We start from the raw sequence: 19430 nt of genomic DNA on the forward strand, positions 1-19430 counted from the left end.
GTTCCTCGACCTCGATCAGGTCAAATAATACAAATGCACTTTGACAAAAGCAAATGTTAGATCGTTATATAGAACCATCGTCTTTTTGCTTTTAGGTTATATTTATTTTCAGGTGCTTCTCTAGAAAACAATATTGACTCATTTACTTCAAAATGTGAAAAGAGAATTAATGGATGTATTCTATTTAAAATTTTAAATGATTTAAGTTTTAATGAATTTTTAAATGATTTTAGATGAACTGTAAAACTTATTATGATTTTAGATAAACTACCACAGCTATGATATTTGAATTTTTTAAATATTAAAACTCCAACAAAAAAATTTTAAATCGGTAAACACCTCTTAAAATCTTAAATTAAAATATTTTCAGTAACCAAATATTTTTAATTTAATATATTTAATAATCATGAATTTTTTATTTATGTTTAATTAATAATATTTAGTTTATTATTTAATACAATTACTTCAAACTCTCTTACATCTCTTAAATATTTTGGGTTTGAAGTTACGCGTATTTTTATTATAATAAAAATTTACAGATTCATTAGCGATAAGTATATATAGGATTTTGTTTCGGAGATATATATATATATATATATATATAATAATGGATTCCATATCAGTTCATATACAAGTTGTTTGACTAGTAAAATAACTATTTACCATTTCTAGATACCTATCAAACAACCTTTGAAAACAAATAATTTATGTAAATATGTCGGACGGAAGAGTTGTGAAGCTAATAAAGAGAAAAAGTTGCATATGCACCTATAATATATATTTTTTTCAAAGAATGAACCTATAGTATTTTCAAAACATAATATACTTTAACTAATTTATAAATACATTTACTGTAATTTATAAGGTTATACCCATAACAATGTTGTGTATATAATATAAAAATATTTCTAGATCCCCCCTAACTGAAGATACTTTTTATATAGAAACAACATTATGCTACAATTTTAATAAATAAGACAATTATAAGTAAGCGAATTAAATTCAAAAAGTGAAAATATACTCCCATGAGGCTTCTCATTTTTCAAACAGCTCTAACACCTTTGAAAAGACAAGTTGTTCCAATTCTTCAATGAAACTCTTTCAACGAATGAACAACATGTCTTTGAAATCGTTCAACAAGTGGCTAGTCATATTTTTATAATGATCAACAAAAGACTTCATATATGTGAAAGGTTGACTTCTTTGTATCCTCTACGGATTAGGTGTACTCACAAAATAGCAAGGGTTTTCTTTTAATTCATAATTTCTGGAAAGATTCAAGACCTACTTAAAACATAAACAAACCATAATGGCATTTATTGAATTTTCCAACAAATGGCATAGGGAGGCAGCTCCTTTCAGTAACGCCTCAGAATCTGGGGTTATTTGCCTAAAAAATCAAAACTCGTGGTGGTGATGAATCTTCAGTTAACCATTGAATTTTTCAACAAATGGCATAGGGAGGCAGCTCCTTTCAGTAACGCCTCAGAATCTGGGGTTATTTGCCTAAAAAATCAAAACTCGTGGTGGTGGTGAATCTTCAGTTAACCAGTGAACCCATAATTGTAAAGCAAGTAACGTCCGTGCAAGATAATAAATTTTAATAGTCCAGAAAGTTATATTGGTAAGTGAATTCTTATCAATTTTGAAAATTTTGAGATTTCATTGTTATTGGTTCTTGGATTTCAAAAATCTTAATAGAATTCTTTGTTACTGATTTAAAAATTTTCAAAATCCATTCAAATCTTTTGTCATTCAAAAAGTTTAGTTATTATTCATTTTTTAATTATAACTAAAATTAGTGTTATTTTTTTTTTTGTCATCAACAAACAGACTCATATAGACTCTGCGAACCTAACTGGTAACTCCGCATCCATGTGAACGACGAAAGACGATTGTTTTCTGGCACATCGTGCTAGACTATCCGCCTTTTGATTTTCCGTCCGAGGTACATGAATGATTGTTGAGCTAGTAAAACATGTCTTCAGTAGCTTTATGTCGTGCAGGTAACTCTCAAACGCCGGCCATTCCTCTGGTTCCGAAACTATCTTCACCAATTGAGAACAATCCGTAGCAAAAGTAACCTGAAACTGATGTAAATTCCTCATGCATTCCATTGCCCATATCAAAGCTTCCATCTCTGCATGAAGAGGTGAAAGACATGCCCTAGTATTCCTTGCACCCATCAATCCCTGAAAGCCCTCGAGTATGCTATATCATCCTTGACCTGAATAAGGTTCTTTATCTTTCCAGGAACCATCTATAAAACACCAACGACCAACTCTCAGCTGCCGATTCAAAACCTCATTCTGTGGTGGAGTCTGCTTAGTCTTAATCACCTGGGCCTCAGCCCAAAGTGTTGATTCAGTTTCTGCAAGCGTAAGTGTATCTTTTGGATCAATATCCAAATTACTAAAGACCTTATTATTCCTTCCTTTCCAGATATACCATAGTATCCACGCAAAATGATGATCTTCCATCTTCGGGAGTACCCTCCAGAAAAGATGATCCATATTTGTAAATAATGAGATTGTGGGAAAGTAGACTGGGTTAGACGGTATCTTTGATAAAGCCCAAACTTGACGCGCAGGAGGGCACTCAAAAAACACATGGTTTATTGATTCCTCCTCAGCTCCACATCTAATACAACAAATATCTCCCTTCATTCCTCTTGCTTGCAGATTCTTCTTAACAGCTATACAACCGGATACCATTTGCCATAAAAAATGCTTAAGCTTCGGAGGACATCTCACCTCCCAACAGAAAGCTTTTAGAGTATCCACTGTGGGACCATAAAAAGCTGGTGGTTTTGCCTTGTCCGGATAGACCCGTTCTAGCTGATATCCTGTTTTAACCGAATATTTTCCATTATTTGTGAAATGCCATCCATTCCTATCCACCAATTGAGTCTTACTCAAAGGAATACTTTCAATAATTTGAGCGTCCTGGGGATCCACCAAATCCCGGATTACTTGCGACTTCCAAGTTCGTGAAATTGGATCTATCAAAGAGTCCACTGTGAGGTCCTGATAAGTGTCATGTTGCTTTTTGTTTGCTGGTCTCGGGCGAGTGGTTGGGAGCCATGGATCACTCCATACAGAGATAGAGGACCCCGTTCCCACCCTTTTGATTAGTCCTTTGCTAACCAGAGATCTAGCAGATACAATACTCCTCCAACCGTATGACGAAGAGTATGAACGGATCGGTTCTAGGGGTGAGGCATTCCTATAGTACCGTCCTTTAAAAACTCTAGCAAAAAGAGTTGAAGGCTTCTCTATCAGCCTCCACAATTGCTTTCCAAGCATAGCTGTATTGAAATCCGTTATGTCCTTAAAGCCTAGACCTCCTTCGTCTTTGTTTGTACATACTTTGTCCCATGACTTCCAGTGCATACCCCTTGTATTTCCCCCTGGGCTCCACCAAAATTTTGATACCGCACTCGTCAATTTCTTTACCGTTGCTTTTGGTACCCGATAAACAGACATCACATGGTTAGGCAAAGCCGTGACTACTGATTTAATGATAACTTCCTTTCCACCTTTTGAAAAAAACTTAAACGTCCACCCATTCACCCTGTTATTCAAACGGTCCTTGGCAAAACCAAAAACTTGTATCTTGGATCCCCCAAGACTCTCTGGCAGACCTAGATATGATCCCATCCCTCCTAAATTTTGTATCCCAAGGATGTCTCTCAATTCCTGTCTAGTGGACTCCTCAATCTTATGTCCAAATTGAATCGAAGATTTCTGAAAATTAATCAGTTGCCCCGAGACCACCTCATATTCCTTCAGAATCCTAAGAATAGTATCATCTGCGAACAATAAATGAGAGATTGAAGAACAATAACTAAAATTAGTGTTATTAGAAGATGAATTCTATTCATTTTTAGTTATACGACTCAACGTTCAAAATATCATATGTATCCATGTGATTTTCAAAATCCATACTAACAAAACAAAATAGTTGTACTTAAAAAATATCTATTGCAATTTAAGTCCAAATTATATGTCCAAAACTATTATTTTTGAATATATAATTATTTTACATTGTTTTATCATTTTTGAATATACAATTATATTTATAAATATTAAAATATTTTATAAAAATATTTTCATAAAGTATTTTTGAATTTTAAAAAGAAAACTTGACAAAAAATTGAAAAACAAAATTCGAAAAGTATTAAAAAATTGTAAAAAGTTTAAATTTAAAAATATATAATTCGAAATTAAAGAAAAATTATAATTCTTATTATTTATATATCTACAAATAGTCTTTTGCATTTTTAATGAAACCTCTTTTGGTTCATTTTTTTGTGACAAAAACTTAAAATAAACTATTTAAAAGAATCGCCCAATTTGTATGTATCACTATTATTATTATTTTTTAATTTGAAAGAAAATATAAATAATCATGCTATATGATTGAGAAAAAATATTATATATTTACTTTACAAAAAGAATGATAGAAAAAAGGTAATACAAATTCATGAAAAATCTATACCAATCTAAAAAAGTTATGATCAAATTTCATTAGTCAATGTATAAAAAATGTCACAATCCACATAACTTTGTTAAATCTATCAACTTTTAAAATTTTACAAACTCGATACAAATTCATCTCCCAATAACCCCCCAAAGGTTGAACATTACAAGATTTTCTATTATTTTTATTTATAGTTAATTTAATTATCATTAAATATGCACCCTAGCTTAAAATTTAGGAAGTAAAAATTAATTTATTGGTTTTAAAAATAATGAGTTCAAATTATATTAACACTAAATTTAATTAACTAATCAATTATATTATATTAATTACTATAAACGGAATTATATATACTTACTAATTCGTATATATTCAATTCTAATCTAATTTAAATGCAAGAAAACAAATTCTTTAAACCCTTCACCAAATACATAATAATATAATTTTTATCGATAGAGTATTAAAATTAGATATATATATATATATATATAATATTTAATAAAATAAATATTATATTTATCTACTTTTAATATTTAATGATATGACTGAACATGTTATTATTGATATTTTAAGTATAGTTCTACGGGTTATTCCACCAAACATGTAAAATATTTATTAAATAGAACTTATTAAATATAAAATTAATTGAAGAAAACATAAAACACAAGTTAGACTTGGGGGTTTATGTATCTATTGGGATATGGGTTGAGTATTTTAAATTTCTCTTCTAATTTATATCACATCATAAGTCTCATTCCGGTAAATTTGTAAGTACAAATCAGGCTCGAATATAACACATTGATTTTGGTTCTGATTTGTAGAACATCCTAAAACTCATAAAGTAGCTATATATCATTCGGATTCAGATTATATTGATTTGGTTCGGATACATCCAAATTTAAATCAAAATTTAAAAACAAAACATAAAAAATAAATACTTATTATATAGAATTAGATATTTGAAGTTCTTATTTAAAATTTAAATACTTATTTTTATATATCATTTCAAAATAAATATAGAAATAAATATTTGAAGTACATATTTATGTTTCGAATATTTATATTTTTGATTAATTGGGACATTAGGATAGGTTTTTCAGATTTTTCGGGTTATCCATTCGGATTTGACTAATAACACTTCGAATTCAGATTTGTTTTGTACCACCATACAAGATTCATTCTGGTATATTTTATATTTTGGACCGGGTACGAACCGTATTTTTGGTTTGGGTTTAGTTCGGACTTCGGGTTATGGATTATATATATATATATATACCTACGTCTACTTTAGATAATGAGAAAATGCGAGTATAACAAGTTTTCACTGAAAAATTATTAAGGCACGGATCAAAATCAATTATTAATTATGATATTTTGGGTCGACAACATTTAAAGGAAAAAAAAATCTTATTTGCAAAACTGACGGTCCAGAAAAATTATACATGTGATGTCACCAAAATCCCTCGTTGTTGAAATTTCCTTCGGTTGAGATTTGTTTTCAACGAAACAGTGATATTATATTATAACAAAACATGTGTCTATTATTAATGTTGACTGTTGGAGAGAAGTATAAGCCAATATGCCGACAAAAAAAGTATAGCCAATTTGGAGACGATGTAATAATACAAGAGTTTTTACATTATAGTTTTATTTTCTGGGATTATATTGAATCAAGTTTTTATAATTGTTTATGTTAAAATGGCAAATTATCATTTTTAGTTGTGGATTTAGCAAATTCTATGGTGTTATTAACTACAATATTGGTTGATGTCTTAAAAAATAGAATTAGTGATAGCATTTTAAAATTGTTAAAACATACATTCAAATTTACTATCATTGAAATAATAATTTAATTATTTATTGCATCATCAAATATTTTTGTCAAAGAGTATGGAAATTGATGATCAATTAATCAAAATCAACTACTCACAACATATACGATTAAAATGCAGTTTTATGAACAATAATTGTATAACACATCTTTCTTCACAACACACATATCCATGAAACGATTTTATCTGCACAATACTAATAGTGTGTACATTTACGAAGGATAACTCTCTACAACACTCGAACTGAAACTATGAGAGACGGTTCTTCTTGAATATTAACATTACTCTGGAACTTCTAGTACGTTTGTGTCAAAAGGATGTACAATCCTGTAAATCGCGGACTACCAAATCAAATTACTTCCACAGAATATAACATTCTCTATAAACTGCTGTAAAGATTTATGTTTCCTTTTGGCTGTTATCAACTATTTTCAGTTGCACCACAATTTAATATGCAATATTTTTTAATCCAAGGAATCCTCAAATCCAATCATATCGGTGAACATGCGCAACATCCCCGCGTTGACTGCTTCCAACTATATCATACAGAGCCTTCAAGTATTCTTTGTATGAGTTAGAAAACCAAATTGAAATAAACAATTACACATAAAACCGATAATATGAAAACAAACAATGAAAAATGTTTTCACAAATGAGACCACAAAGTCGATATGATATTTTTTCCTTAATTCTTTATATTGACTTTGTAGTGCGACAGGCCATAAACGACTTAGAGTCACATGATAAAATCATGATAAACTTTCACACAACGCTCGTGAACAGTTTCTACGAACTACAAATACTATGAAACACTCGTAAACTTATTATGGGAGATTTTTGATGGTTTTCGATGTGAAAATGTGTCCATGAAGAGTGAGGATATATAGACTAATTTTTAAAAAGAAGGCGAAAAACGACTTTCAGTTAATTGTTGCAAAATGTTCAGCCCCTTAGCGGAGATTCACGGAGATCTTAGGAAGTGGATGTTACGAAATTTTTTCATCAAGTTTCTCTCACTCTCGTTTCCCGTTTAAATATCTTGACGAGAGATAGACTTCGTGTTATTTTAAGAGGAACTACGCATCGTTTAAATATGATGCTGTTTTTAGTTCTGAAATATGCCAAAAACTGAAATTAATTTGGCCATAAAATGATCTTAATGAGCCTTCGACCTTTCACCAAAGCCCACACCCACGCGAGCCGGTCAGACGGTGGCGGCGACACATGCAAGCTCTCTCTCCTTGAAGCCTTGGACCAATGTTACGCGGGTGAACATATTTATGCAACTCAAGTTTTGTTGTTCCACCCTATGTGAGCCAAAGAGAAATGACTTGTCTTTGTCTTAAAATCTTTTCAACTTGTCCACTTCATTGTTTCATTTGTCATTGCAAGTTTTCTAACGAACGATTAATCCTTGCTATAACGACCACCAGTTTGACCAGAATAGCCACTGAAAAAGTAAAAAAAAAAAAAGTCAAATTTTATATTTTTGTCAAAAAGAGAGTTCCAACAGCGTCGCTCCCTCTTGACGGGCACGATCTTCATTAATACACCAGTGCACACAATATATATATATATATATACTTCTTTTTTTTTTTTTGTGTGTGAGAAACGCCAACAACTAGCCGCTGCATTTAATCGTGAGGATAAAGTGGACAACTAAATATAAGCTCTCTTCAGCTTCTTGTTGTCTGCGCAACAACTACTCTTGAAGTATTTTCTTGCATACGGAATCTACTCTGGCCATATAAACAATTCAACGTACTAAAAACAAAAAAAAATGTCATAAATCAGTTGAAAAAAATGGTATAACTTGGACGGCTTAAACGATGGTTACATGAAAAAACATATATTAACGACCGATAGAATGTTTGTCATACTTAGTTATCGGATTGCGATGTCCTTTCCAGTTAGTCATTTAATAATGTTCCACGTCATGAAAATCTTCATAAGAGCATCTCCAATGGTGTTACCCACCATTGGAGTCCTTAGCCATATTTTAATAATTTTTTTTTTCTTCTGAATAGTTAAGGACTTTGATCCTAATTATATGTCCAATGGTGTTACTACTATGAAGTCCTTAGAATTTTTTTTTTTTTAAGAAATTAAAAATTATGAAAGTTGCAAAACATTAAAATTGAAAATTCATTTATTGAATGATTAAATGCAAACATACAATAATTATTCATCTTCATCATTACCAAACTTGTTCCAAATATTTTCTACCAAATCATTTTTCAATCGTTCATGTAACTGCCTATCACGAAGATGAGTCCGTATAAGAAGCATATTAGCGAGACTTGGAGGCATCTCGGAAGTATTGGGTGCATCCACATTCGAACTTCTGGTCGAGGTTCCTTCTTCAAATTCAGATGTATCATACTGAGTGTATCCATTGCGTTCATTTTCTACTATCATATTGTGAAGTATGATACATGTTCGCATAACCATCCCTATCTGTTTCTTGTCCCACAAAATAGCCGGGTTTTTCACTATTGCAAATCGAGATTGCAATACTCCAAAAGCCCGCTCCACATCTTTTCGGGTTGATTCTTGAACTTTAGCAAATAACTCTGCTTTAGGACCTTGAGGAAGTGAGATAGATTGGATAAATGTTGACCATTTTGGATATATACCGTCAGTGAGGTAGTACGCCATATCATATTGGTGTCCGTTGACCACGTATTGTACCCTTGGAGCTCGACCTTGTAAAATGTCATCAAAAATAGGTGACCGATCGAGGACGTTAATATCGTTTAAGGTACCTGGTGGACCAAAAAAAGCATGCCATATCCAAAGATCTTGTGAAGCGACAGCCTCCAAGACAATTGTCGGCTTTCCTGATCCACGTGTGTACTGTCCTTTCCAAGCAGTTGGGCAATTTTTCCACTCCCAATGCATACAATCGATGCTTCCAACCATTCCAGGAAAGCCACGTATTTCTCCAATGTCGAGTAGTCGTTGAAGATCTTCTGTAGTGGGTCTGCGTAGATATTCTTCTCCAAATAATTGTATTACGCTTTCTGTAAAATTAGTTAAACACGAAAGTGCTGTGCTTTCACCAAGTCGGAGATATTCGTCTGTGGCGTCCGCCGCGCAGCCATAAGCAAGCATACGAATAGCTGCCGTACACTTCATGTTACAATGCAAACTCCTACTAATTTCACACGAGGCAGAGATGAAGGATAATTTAATCCACTAACCTCAGAGGGCTCTCTCGAGTTCAGCCACACGCATAAGCAGCATTCTCACCTCGTCCTGCAGCATTCTCACCTGGTCCTGAACATACATCATACAGTTATTACAGAACTATAGTCCTATAAGTAAAGTCCTAAAGACATAACAGATCACTCATCACTCACCTTAAGTGCCTGGCACTCTCTCAGAAGCTTCGCCTGCTCGTGATACCGTTCTTTGAGCCTCTCAACTTCTTCATGAATAGCCGTAACCCATGGTTGCCTGAAATGCAGCCCATCATTCTGCAAAAAAAGATAAACATTTGTCAGAATATGAACCATAAAAATAACCAGATTAATTACAGTACATACCTCAAAGTCTTTGCAGATAAAGTATCTTTTTCCCGGGAGGTAGTCGTACGTATCATCTTCATCAACGGTTTCTTTCGTGATTGATCCACAGGGGCAAATTTTGGGAATCCCCTGTTGCGCATTTGCAACAAAATCGATCATGTTGTAGTACTCTTTCTGTGCTTTCTTATCTCGAAGTTCTTCCTCCATTTCAAAACCTGCAAGGAAAATCATGTTATCAGATTCATAATTAGCTATAAGGATAGCTTAACACAAATGGTTTCGACTATCCCGAACCCGTAATCGATTTACAAATCAATCTCGAACCGTAAAATTATTTATAACTCTTCACGGAACGTAAATCAATCCAGAAGTCAATCCCAACTCAATTTCAAACCCTATATCTATTAAAACCATACGATAGAACTCTCAAACAACAAAGAACCGATTCGAGATGCAGAAAATAACAAACCTAGACGAAAACCGTAAATCGAAAAAAATTCCCAATTCGATTTGAAACCTAAAATAGATTTTTACCACACGATAGAACCCTAGAACTGACTTAATCAACATGCATCAACACCTAATCCACAAATATTGAGTTAAGAGCACGCGATTTACCTTCACCGTTTCACGATCTCTGAATCGCCTTTCGCCTTCGGGAGAGTTTTTTTTCCGAGACGGAGAAAGAGAATGAATGTTTTTTTCCACATACGAAACACAACCCATGCCATGACCACTCCCGTCTTGCCACGTCATTAAGGATTTGATCCTTAAACCCCTTAATTTAGGATCAATCCTTCGGTTACGACATTTTAAAATTATTTTTTTAATTGCTTTTACCTAAGTTATCGCGCTTAGGATTCATCACGAACCCGCGTTGCGGGTGCTCTAAGACATTAAGTCTTTGAAGTTGATTGATCTCTCTACTTATCTGTATTTGTCATTTTTAGAGCTGTAGGTATATTAAGTCTACATAGATCAAAGCCACAAGAGTTTCTTTGATTATTAAATGATGAATATTTTTTTGGCTATTGGTATTAAATGAGATATTGAAACTATAGTTAAGATTTATGATTTTCAGCATTATTTACCAAAAGAACTGATAATATAATATATAACTGATAATATAATATATATATATATATATATATATATACACTATCACTATGTATTTGTCAACGACTCAACGGTAATAACTCTTGACTAACTACAAGTGGTGGTGATCTTTTTTGAAAAGTGGTTGTGTTTATTTTGGAGACATAAGATGATAAAACCATTAATTATCCTCTGAATCGAAGACACAAATCAAGAAGATAAATTTAGGTGTGGGATACCAATCTCACGTCAGAATATATTTACCAGAAAGAGATTTGGCGATATCGCTAAAGCAATATAAAGTAGTTTTGGAATTGCAATACATGGTAAAGTAATTGACCAAACGAATTTTATTCTTACTTTTCTTTAGTGCAATGTCTATTTCAGTAGCTCTTATAATATACGTACTTGAAAGGTTTATATTATTTACAATACGATATAGTTTATCAAATTCAAAGACACGTGAAAGAGTTTGGCATAAAGTTGGCCCCATAAAAGATCCAAATTATCAACCTACAATGCTTTTAAGCAAGGAAAAACAACTTTGAATTATGCTTTATGCATGTCAGTTTTTCCTAAGAAAATCATGTTCTGATAGTCGAAACCCAATAAAATTAAAATTTCTAACCGATGAAATATATAGTTATAAAATGTATTTTAAGAGACAAAAAAATTACCGTAAATGCAGAAAATTCGATTGTTATTAAAATATTCTGAGCAAAATGGACGGTATTAATGTTATAAAAGGACAGTATTTTTAATGAAACTTTACTGCCGACTTTCTGGAAAGCTAAAAACAAAAGTAAAAAATAGTCATAAAATGATGAAATAAACATTACAAATTGGTTTACAAATATCACAAAAGTAGTTCTCGGATTCCCATTTCAGTCACGTCACCTGATTTCTAAATAATCAGCCAGACCTTATCGACCGGAGTAGTTCAAACACGACTCAAATAATACTTTACTACTTTGACTTGAGAAAAACAAAACTTCAGTTCATGTAAGTCTTTGATACTGATTGATTGAATGTTTATTATATTTATTTTATATAAAGTTGGTTTATAAAAATGATTCGTAAATAAATTCAAAGTAGTTAAGAAAAGAAACAATATATTTAATTCAATCTAAAAATATAAAAAGTGTTTATTTCAGTTTTTAATATATCATATTCTAAATTTACTAAGTTTTTCTCTCTTAAATTTAGATCTAAAATAAAACTATTTTAAAAAATTATAAATATTTTGTGTTGAGTTTCAAATCTGCATACATATCATTTACCAGTATCATCATCCATTATATCTATGATGAAATTGGTGCGTAGATGATCTTTACATATACAATTGTCAAGATGGTTATTATAGAGGTGAGAAAATATTTCTCTTCCAAAAATTCTATAACAATCAAAGAGTAAAGATTTTTTAGGAGGTGGGTGGTGATTAACTATAGATTTTTCACTTTGCCTGGCACAAACTTATTTTATGGCTGGTTAAGAGCATGGCTGGTTAAGAGCATGGCCAACGAGATAATTTAGTTTTGGAATTCTAAGAAAAAAAAAAAATATATATATATATATATATATGTATGTATATATTATATATGTGTATGTAAATGCGGGAAACGTAATCCAAAATATCTGATTTTAGATATTTTAGTTTTGTTTTCCGTAAAATTTAGAACTCCGTAATTACATACAAATATATAAGATATACATACATATATATGTACTGTTACAACCCTAAAACTAAAATTCTTTGATAAAGTTGTTCTAAACTTTCTCCCCTCAGTTCAGACCTTGAGCATCTCCTGATAAATAATAGGGTGAATTAGCCAAATAACCAAATTTGAAAAGAAAATTAAGTGTATAGCATTGATTTTGACATAATAAAGCCCATAACAATTATGTCAACTTCTATCCGGTAATACTCTTTTTTTGTTCAAGTTGTCAGTAATAGAGAGAGAAACTGATGATATCAACTAGAGATGGCATTTGGTACCACCCGCCCCGCATTGGCCCGCCCCGCTGCGGTCTCTCTCTCCGGCGGTTCTTTGCGGGTAAGCCCGCCGTGACCCGCGGTACTTAAACCTCTGCCCAAACCCGCCCCGCTTACTACATAGGACATTGCGGGCTGGCCCGCGGGTATGCAAAACATGATGTTTCATTGGGGTGAGCTTGAGAAGATGTTGTTGTTGTTGTTGTTGCACGGTGCAACTTGCTTCGGACGAGGAGATGGAGAGTTCCAGTGGAAGCTCGAGGAAGGAGAGAAGCTCCAGTGGTGGTGGAAAGAAGATGGAGAGAAGCTCTGATGGTGGTCTTAGTCGAGGAGAAGAAGAATCGGTTGGTGGTGCTGCTCCTCTGGTGCTCGTTGGTGGAGTCGTGCTGTAGAGAACCCTGATCGCCATTTTCGTCTCTTGACTCTTTTTTTTCAGGTGTAAAGACAGCAAATGAGGAAGTGGTCGCGGGTTATGTCGACCCCGCAAGACCCGCTGAGCCTAGACCGCAAAAGCCCAAACCCGCATGACACTTACCCGCGAGACCCGCTTTTAAATGGGCTTCGATTACCTTTACCCAAATCCGCCCCGCATGGGTCTTGTACGGGCCAGGCCCGCGGGCTGCGGTCAAAATGCCATCTCTAATATCAACAATCTGACACCCCACAATTAATTATCACACGTAATTCAATCAACACCACACATTTGTTTAACACATAAATATACATCTAATTTTTCTATACCATATTACTAAAAATAATAGGATTCAAAATCCACTCACACCTAGTAAATACTAAACTTTAATCCAAACCTCAACTCCAAAATAATAAACCCTAAACTTTAAACATCCCCTTCCATCTAAATACTAAACCCTAAACCCTAATTACTGAACCCTAAACCCAAATATAAACCTTAAACCCAATTATCAAAATCTGAAAATAGTATATAATATTATGTAATATTAAACTAAATCCAAACAAAACTCCTCAATGCTAAACTCAGACCTAACTTTTGAATACTAAACCCAAAAATGCTATCACTAAACCCAAACCTAAACTCCCACCTTCCAAATACTAAACCCTAAATCCTAATCACTAAACCCTAAACCCAAGTATAGACTATAAACCCAAATAGAATGGAACAAAATACATAGTATAGTATAAATTGGTAAGCAAAAAAAACACCCTTTTTTAATCGTCAAATGGAACATACATAATACGGTCACTAAACCCAAACATCAACCCCCACCTTCCAAATACTAAACCCTAAATCTTAATCATTAAACCTAAACCCAAGTATAAACTCTAAACCCAAATAGTATAGAACAAAATAAATAGTATAGTACATATAGTTGTAAACAAGAAATTGATAAATAATGAATTTATCAAACAATCGATGGTACAATAATACAACAACCGTAGCATACTATTTAGTTTGGTACTTGCGAATTGTACAAAAATATAAGAATCGTACTATACTATAATTTTCTTTCACTACATATAGTATAGTCGACGAGTTCATCTTCTTCACATCTTCCTCTTTTTACAGACATGGTGATACACACATTCACTAGTACAGAGTAATTATTCTTCATCATACCATATCAATACAGCATACTATAACAATTTAAATAACAATGAAAAAAATCAAGATGAACAACATTGAAAAAAACTAAAAAAAAAAAAGAAATTGTGATGTCACCTCGTTGTTGTCTACGGTGCCATCTTCTCCTCCAAACTCAATTCTACAAGCCCAAAATCCATATTATTTCTTAGTCTAGTGGTTTGTATTCGTATGTATAAAAAAAACAGAGATTGGAGGAGAAGAGGAAGAAGAAGAGAAAGAGATGTGGAACAATGATAACCACAATTTATTAAATTATTTATTTAATATTTCTTTTGATAAATAACTCTCAGCAGGTCACACAGGTTGAATTGAAGGGTAATATAGCATTATTACATAAAATATATGTACTATAGATGAAAGTTAGGGGTTTTAGCTATGTAATGAATTATAATTTGTTTGAAGGTTATACAGCCCAATTTCCCTAAATAATAATCATTTACGTGGCATAAACTTATATTATGGCAAAATAGCTGACTTATGCATATTGTCTAGTCAGTTCCGAAAGTTTACAGTTATATCTAGACACTGATAAACTCATTAAAATTTTTGAGTTCTATCAAAATTTGTTTTAAACAGTTGTAACATGCTCAAACTAACATGTGTCAATTAAATAATAAACATAACCAATTAATTGTTGAAGTGGCAATGATATCAATAAAATAGTGGGCAAACGGTCGATCTGTTACCAAATGTATTCTAAAGTACCTTCTTAATATGATAAAAAATAAAAATGTTATAATCAGAGATAACTAATTTAGAAGCAGATCCTCCTAAATAAGACAGAGTGTCATTCTTATGCTTTTGGCTTCCGACTTACAAATCACATATTCTTTTTACCTCTAGACTAAGAAAAAATAAACTTCTATATAAAAAGAAAATTTTTCCATATTTCAAGATATAATCTTCTTTTTTTAACAACGAACAGCTATTATATAATTCAAACTTGAGGTGCATGGTCTACCCAGACCAGAATAAAACAATCAATGTAGTAAAGAACTCTATAAAAAGATCTTGCAATCTTGGCTAACGAGTCCGAAATTCCATTTTGTGCCCTTAGAATATGATATATTTCGAAGTCCGTAAAATATATCTTTAGTGTCTTTATTGCCTCCAATTCAGTTGCAAAACTTGACCAAGCAAGAGGCTCTTTTATCATCGCGATCAAATCTTTGCAATATGTCCAAAGCTCTGACAAGATAAATGTTGTAGCATTCTCTTCATTGCCCATCGCAGTGCTTCCACTTTCAAATGTAAAGCAGTTTCTCGCTTTCTTAAGTTTCACATCCCGTAAGTTGAATCTTTCCTAGACTATCATTCCATACCCAGCCACAACCACTGAACTGACCTGTGGAAGTCCACGAACCATCCACCATACAGATATGAGGGATTCCTCACTACTATGGTCCAGTAGAATGGGAGGTACCAAGTCATTCACATTAAACCAGGCATGGCACTCACTTTCTGCATATCGAACTAACTTCATGGGATCCCTGTCGATCCCCCTAGCTAAAAAGTTTATCATTCTGAGACTTCCAAATATACCAGATTATCCATGGGTAAGGATCCATGTCCAGTTCTGGTTCAATGAAGCTATTCTTCCTCCGGAAGAGGTAATCTATATTCGCATAAATGCTTGATAGCGGAAATATATCAGGACTAGATGGTGTAGTCGATAGGGACCATACTTGCAAGGATGGAGGAAATTCAAATATAGTATGAGTAATTGTTTCTTCCGGTTCCCTACATCTTGAGAAATAATTATCGCATCTCATATTATGGCGTGTCAAATTTCTCGTTACAACCACATGTCCTGTTAGGAGTTGCCACATAAGATTCTTATGACATTATCTTTTGAGGTGTTTTTACTTTCCAAACAAAGATTTAAAGTTTGGCTATACTGGGCTCCTGGACCTCCATTTCTTCATCAGCTCTCATTAGGTTCCGAGCTACCCAATATCCAAATTTAACCGTGTACTAACCATTCTTTGTAAAGTTCCAGCAGAAAGAATCACGTAGATGAGTAGAGCTTATGGCTAAATTTCTTATAAGAGGTATATCATCAGGGGCTACATAGTTCTCTAATAATCCAACATCCCATTCCCTTGAGGCTCCAATAATAAAGTCACTGACTCTCATGTTTAGGTGCAAAACATGGGCAGACGATCGAGCCGGCCTAGCCAGTATAGTAGAAATCCAAGGGTTTTCTCACACCTTTACCTCATATCCAAAATGAATTTTCTGTCTAATTCCCAAAAGCAATAGTTTTTGTGACGCTGAAATACTAGTCCACACATATGATGGGTTGTGTACTGAATTTATTCGCAAAAGCGAACTCATTCTGTAATATCCCCCTCTCAAAACTCTCGCCACTAGAGAGTCAGGGTACTGAACTAATCTCCAAAATTGCTTGCCAATAAATCCATGTTGAACTCGTAAATCATTCAGAAACCAATCCCACCCTCTTCTCTTGGTAAACATAGCTTTTTCCATTTTCCTAGTGAATTCTCCTCTTAGGAAGATTGAAGCTCCACTAGAATTTTGCGATATGGCGCTTGCAAGATTCTCACATATCTCAAGCGGGAGCAAAAGGATAAACATGACGTATGTCGGAAGAGTTAGTAAGGTAGAGTTGATTAAGACTTTTTTTCTCCTTTCAATAGCCATCTACTCGTCCTTCCATTTATTATGTTCATTAATTTATCTTTGAACTACTAATATCTTCAGGAATCACTAAGTGGGACCCCATTCCTCCTTCAGTATGGATCACAAGTCTATCTTTTAGTTGCTATCTAACGTTTTCACCATTCCTCTTACCAAAGAGTAAGGAGGATTTCTCAAAGTTGATACACTGGCTGGTATTTGTCCATATTTCATAACTACTTTAATTACTTATTCACATTTACGGGGCTCCGTCTTACAGAAAAAAAGACTATCATCAGCAAAGAGAAAGTTGATACCGAGGGACACACATGTGTAACACGCATCCCTGTTATTTTTCTTTGGTTGTCATGTCAATATAATATTTGAGGTGATTTGACTTTTAATGGAGTTTTATATGATTTCAATAAGTTGCAGAGATTTAGGTGATTTTGTTAAACCACTCTAGAATATAACCTAAAACCATGAGATTTGAGTTTTAATTTTTGTAACTAACAAACTCCACCCAAACACTCTAAAATCACCTGAAAACTTTAAGACTCCACAACTTAAAATATTTTCAATAATAGTGGATTTTAGAGTACTCTACGAAATGTTAAGTTCAATAACAATGAATTTTAAATGAGTTTTTAAAATTTATTTTTGAATAACAGTAGATTTGTCATTTTAATACAAATCACCTAAAACTCTCAGTTGAATACACCCCCCTAAATAATTCGAAAAAGAAAAAAACTGATTATCCATTTATCTGAAATATGGAATAATTTATAAAACTTGGTCTAATTTTTTTTAACTATCCATTAAAAGTATGACAAATGATAGATATGACTCCTTCTATTGTATTTTAGTTTTAAATGTCATTTAATAATTATTCACATATATATAAACAAAAACATATATTTTATTATTATAATTCTTGTTAAAACATTAAATAATTTATATTATTATTTATTAATAGATTTAATTCATATGATTTATACTGTTTATATTAATTTGGACTAAAATTAAATCAATAAGTAATTCTAAACAAAAAAAATTAAAAAGTTTTAATTTAAAGTAAACAAAATAATAAACATATTATATATTTTTTTGGGTCTAAATGTTAAAATTTATACCATTTTTAAGAGTTTACAATGTTGTGTAAACACAACTTATTACAAAGAAGGAAAAAGAGCAAGGAAAGGAGCAATAAGAGAGCAATAAAAGGAGAATAGCATTAACTATATGGGGAGATAAACCAAAAGTACAACTCAAGCAAAGATGGGGGAGGAGCAGAGACAGTGGGTCTTGAAAGAGCCAGAAGTCTATCTCGCACAGTACGATCCACCACTCGGAACACAGCCTCTTGAGTTGAAGACACACCGGTAAAAACCCTGGCATTACGCTCGCGCCAGATGTTGTAAATGATGACTTGATTTAGGAGCTTCATCACCGCAACCGCTCGCCGGGCATGAGGACCAGGGAAGTGCTGGCAAAGGACCACGACCGCATCAAGTGTAGCCGGAGGAGTCGCCAAAAACCTGCCACAAAAACGAGTCTAAGTAGCAACCGCAAAGGGACAATCAAAGAAAAAATGGCTAATAGACTCATCAGCTACAGAGCAGAGAACACAACCTGGTTGGATATTCAAACCCCAAGATATCAACCGATCACGCGTTGGGAGCCTACGAAGGAAGGCTGTCCAAGCGATAAACGAACAGCGAGTAATTTCCTCTCTGAACCATGCCACTGAATGCCACTGAACTAGGGGAATTGGAACACGCATCCTCTCCCAAGTTACCTTAGATGAGAATGAGTTTCCAAAAGCGCCAGAACTCGTTCTCCACAAGTATGTATCGCAGCCATAGGTTGCAGATGGAACCGGCAAGGTAGAGAGAATAATCTGAAGAGTGATTGCATACTCAGAGCGAGCCGAAGGGAGATTCCAGTGGTCGTTGGTTACTGCTTGAGATACAGTAGCATCAAGCGGAATCCTAAGATCACGGGGGCCTGATGGACCAGAAAGGAGGTGTAAAGGACCCAACTCTGTCCAATAATCATATCAAAACAAAGCTGTGCATCCATCTCGAACACTACATCGAAAATAGGTATGAAGTTCTGCTTTCATCTGAAACATACTCCTCACAGTCTTTGAGAACCTTGGCGAGTCATTCACTAGCCATAAAAATAGATTTGCGGGAACATATTATATTTTATCTGAAATATGTGGAAATTTA

The 19430-nt window shown here is 33.4% G+C and overlaps 2 protein-coding genes and 1 long non-coding RNA gene across 4 annotated transcripts; 1 reads left to right on the forward strand and 2 right to left on the reverse strand.

The window, feature by feature from the left end:
• Nucleotides 1–7310: 7310 nt before the first annotated feature.
• On the reverse strand, nucleotides 7311–12422 carry LOC125577864 (putative nuclease HARBI1). 2 transcript variants are annotated; one of them, XM_048739908.1, is made up of 2 exons: nucleotides 9863–12422; nucleotides 7311–9793 (listed from the first exon to the last, which is right to left on the reverse strand). In XM_048739908.1, exon 2 carries the CDS (start codon nucleotides 9450–9452, stop codon nucleotides 8496–8498), a length of 957 nt encoding a protein of 318 aa, XP_048595865.1. In that variant the 5' UTR covers nucleotides 9453–9793; nucleotides 9863–12422; the 3' UTR covers nucleotides 7311–8495. The 2 variants fall into 2 exon arrangements, with proteins under 2 accessions (XP_048595865.1, XP_048595866.1); XM_048739909.1 differs by having other exon boundaries at nucleotides 9863–12412.
• A 147-nt stretch (nucleotides 12423–12569) lies between these two features.
• LOC125577865 lies at nucleotides 12570–14784 on the forward strand. Its single transcript, XR_007316270.1, has 2 exons — nucleotides 12570–13276; nucleotides 13369–14784. It is a non-coding gene; the product is annotated as an uncharacterized LOC125577865 (long non-coding RNA).
• Nucleotides 14785–18430: 3646 nt separating this feature from the next.
• On the reverse strand, nucleotides 18431–19365 carry LOC125578042. The gene is made up of 3 exons (XM_048740320.1): nucleotides 19353–19365; nucleotides 18861–19239; nucleotides 18431–18734 (listed from the first exon to the last, which is right to left on the reverse strand). Exons 1-3 carry the CDS (start codon nucleotides 19363–19365, stop codon nucleotides 18431–18433), a joined length of 696 nt encoding a protein of 231 aa, XP_048596277.1.
• Nucleotides 19366–19430: the final 65 nt, after the last annotated feature.

The sequence above is a fragment of the Brassica napus genome, chromosome A9, assembly GCF_020379485.1.
Source record: "Brassica napus cultivar Da-Ae chromosome A9, Da-Ae, whole genome shotgun sequence".
Taxonomy (NCBI): Eukaryota; Viridiplantae; Streptophyta; class Magnoliopsida; order Brassicales; family Brassicaceae; genus Brassica; species Brassica napus.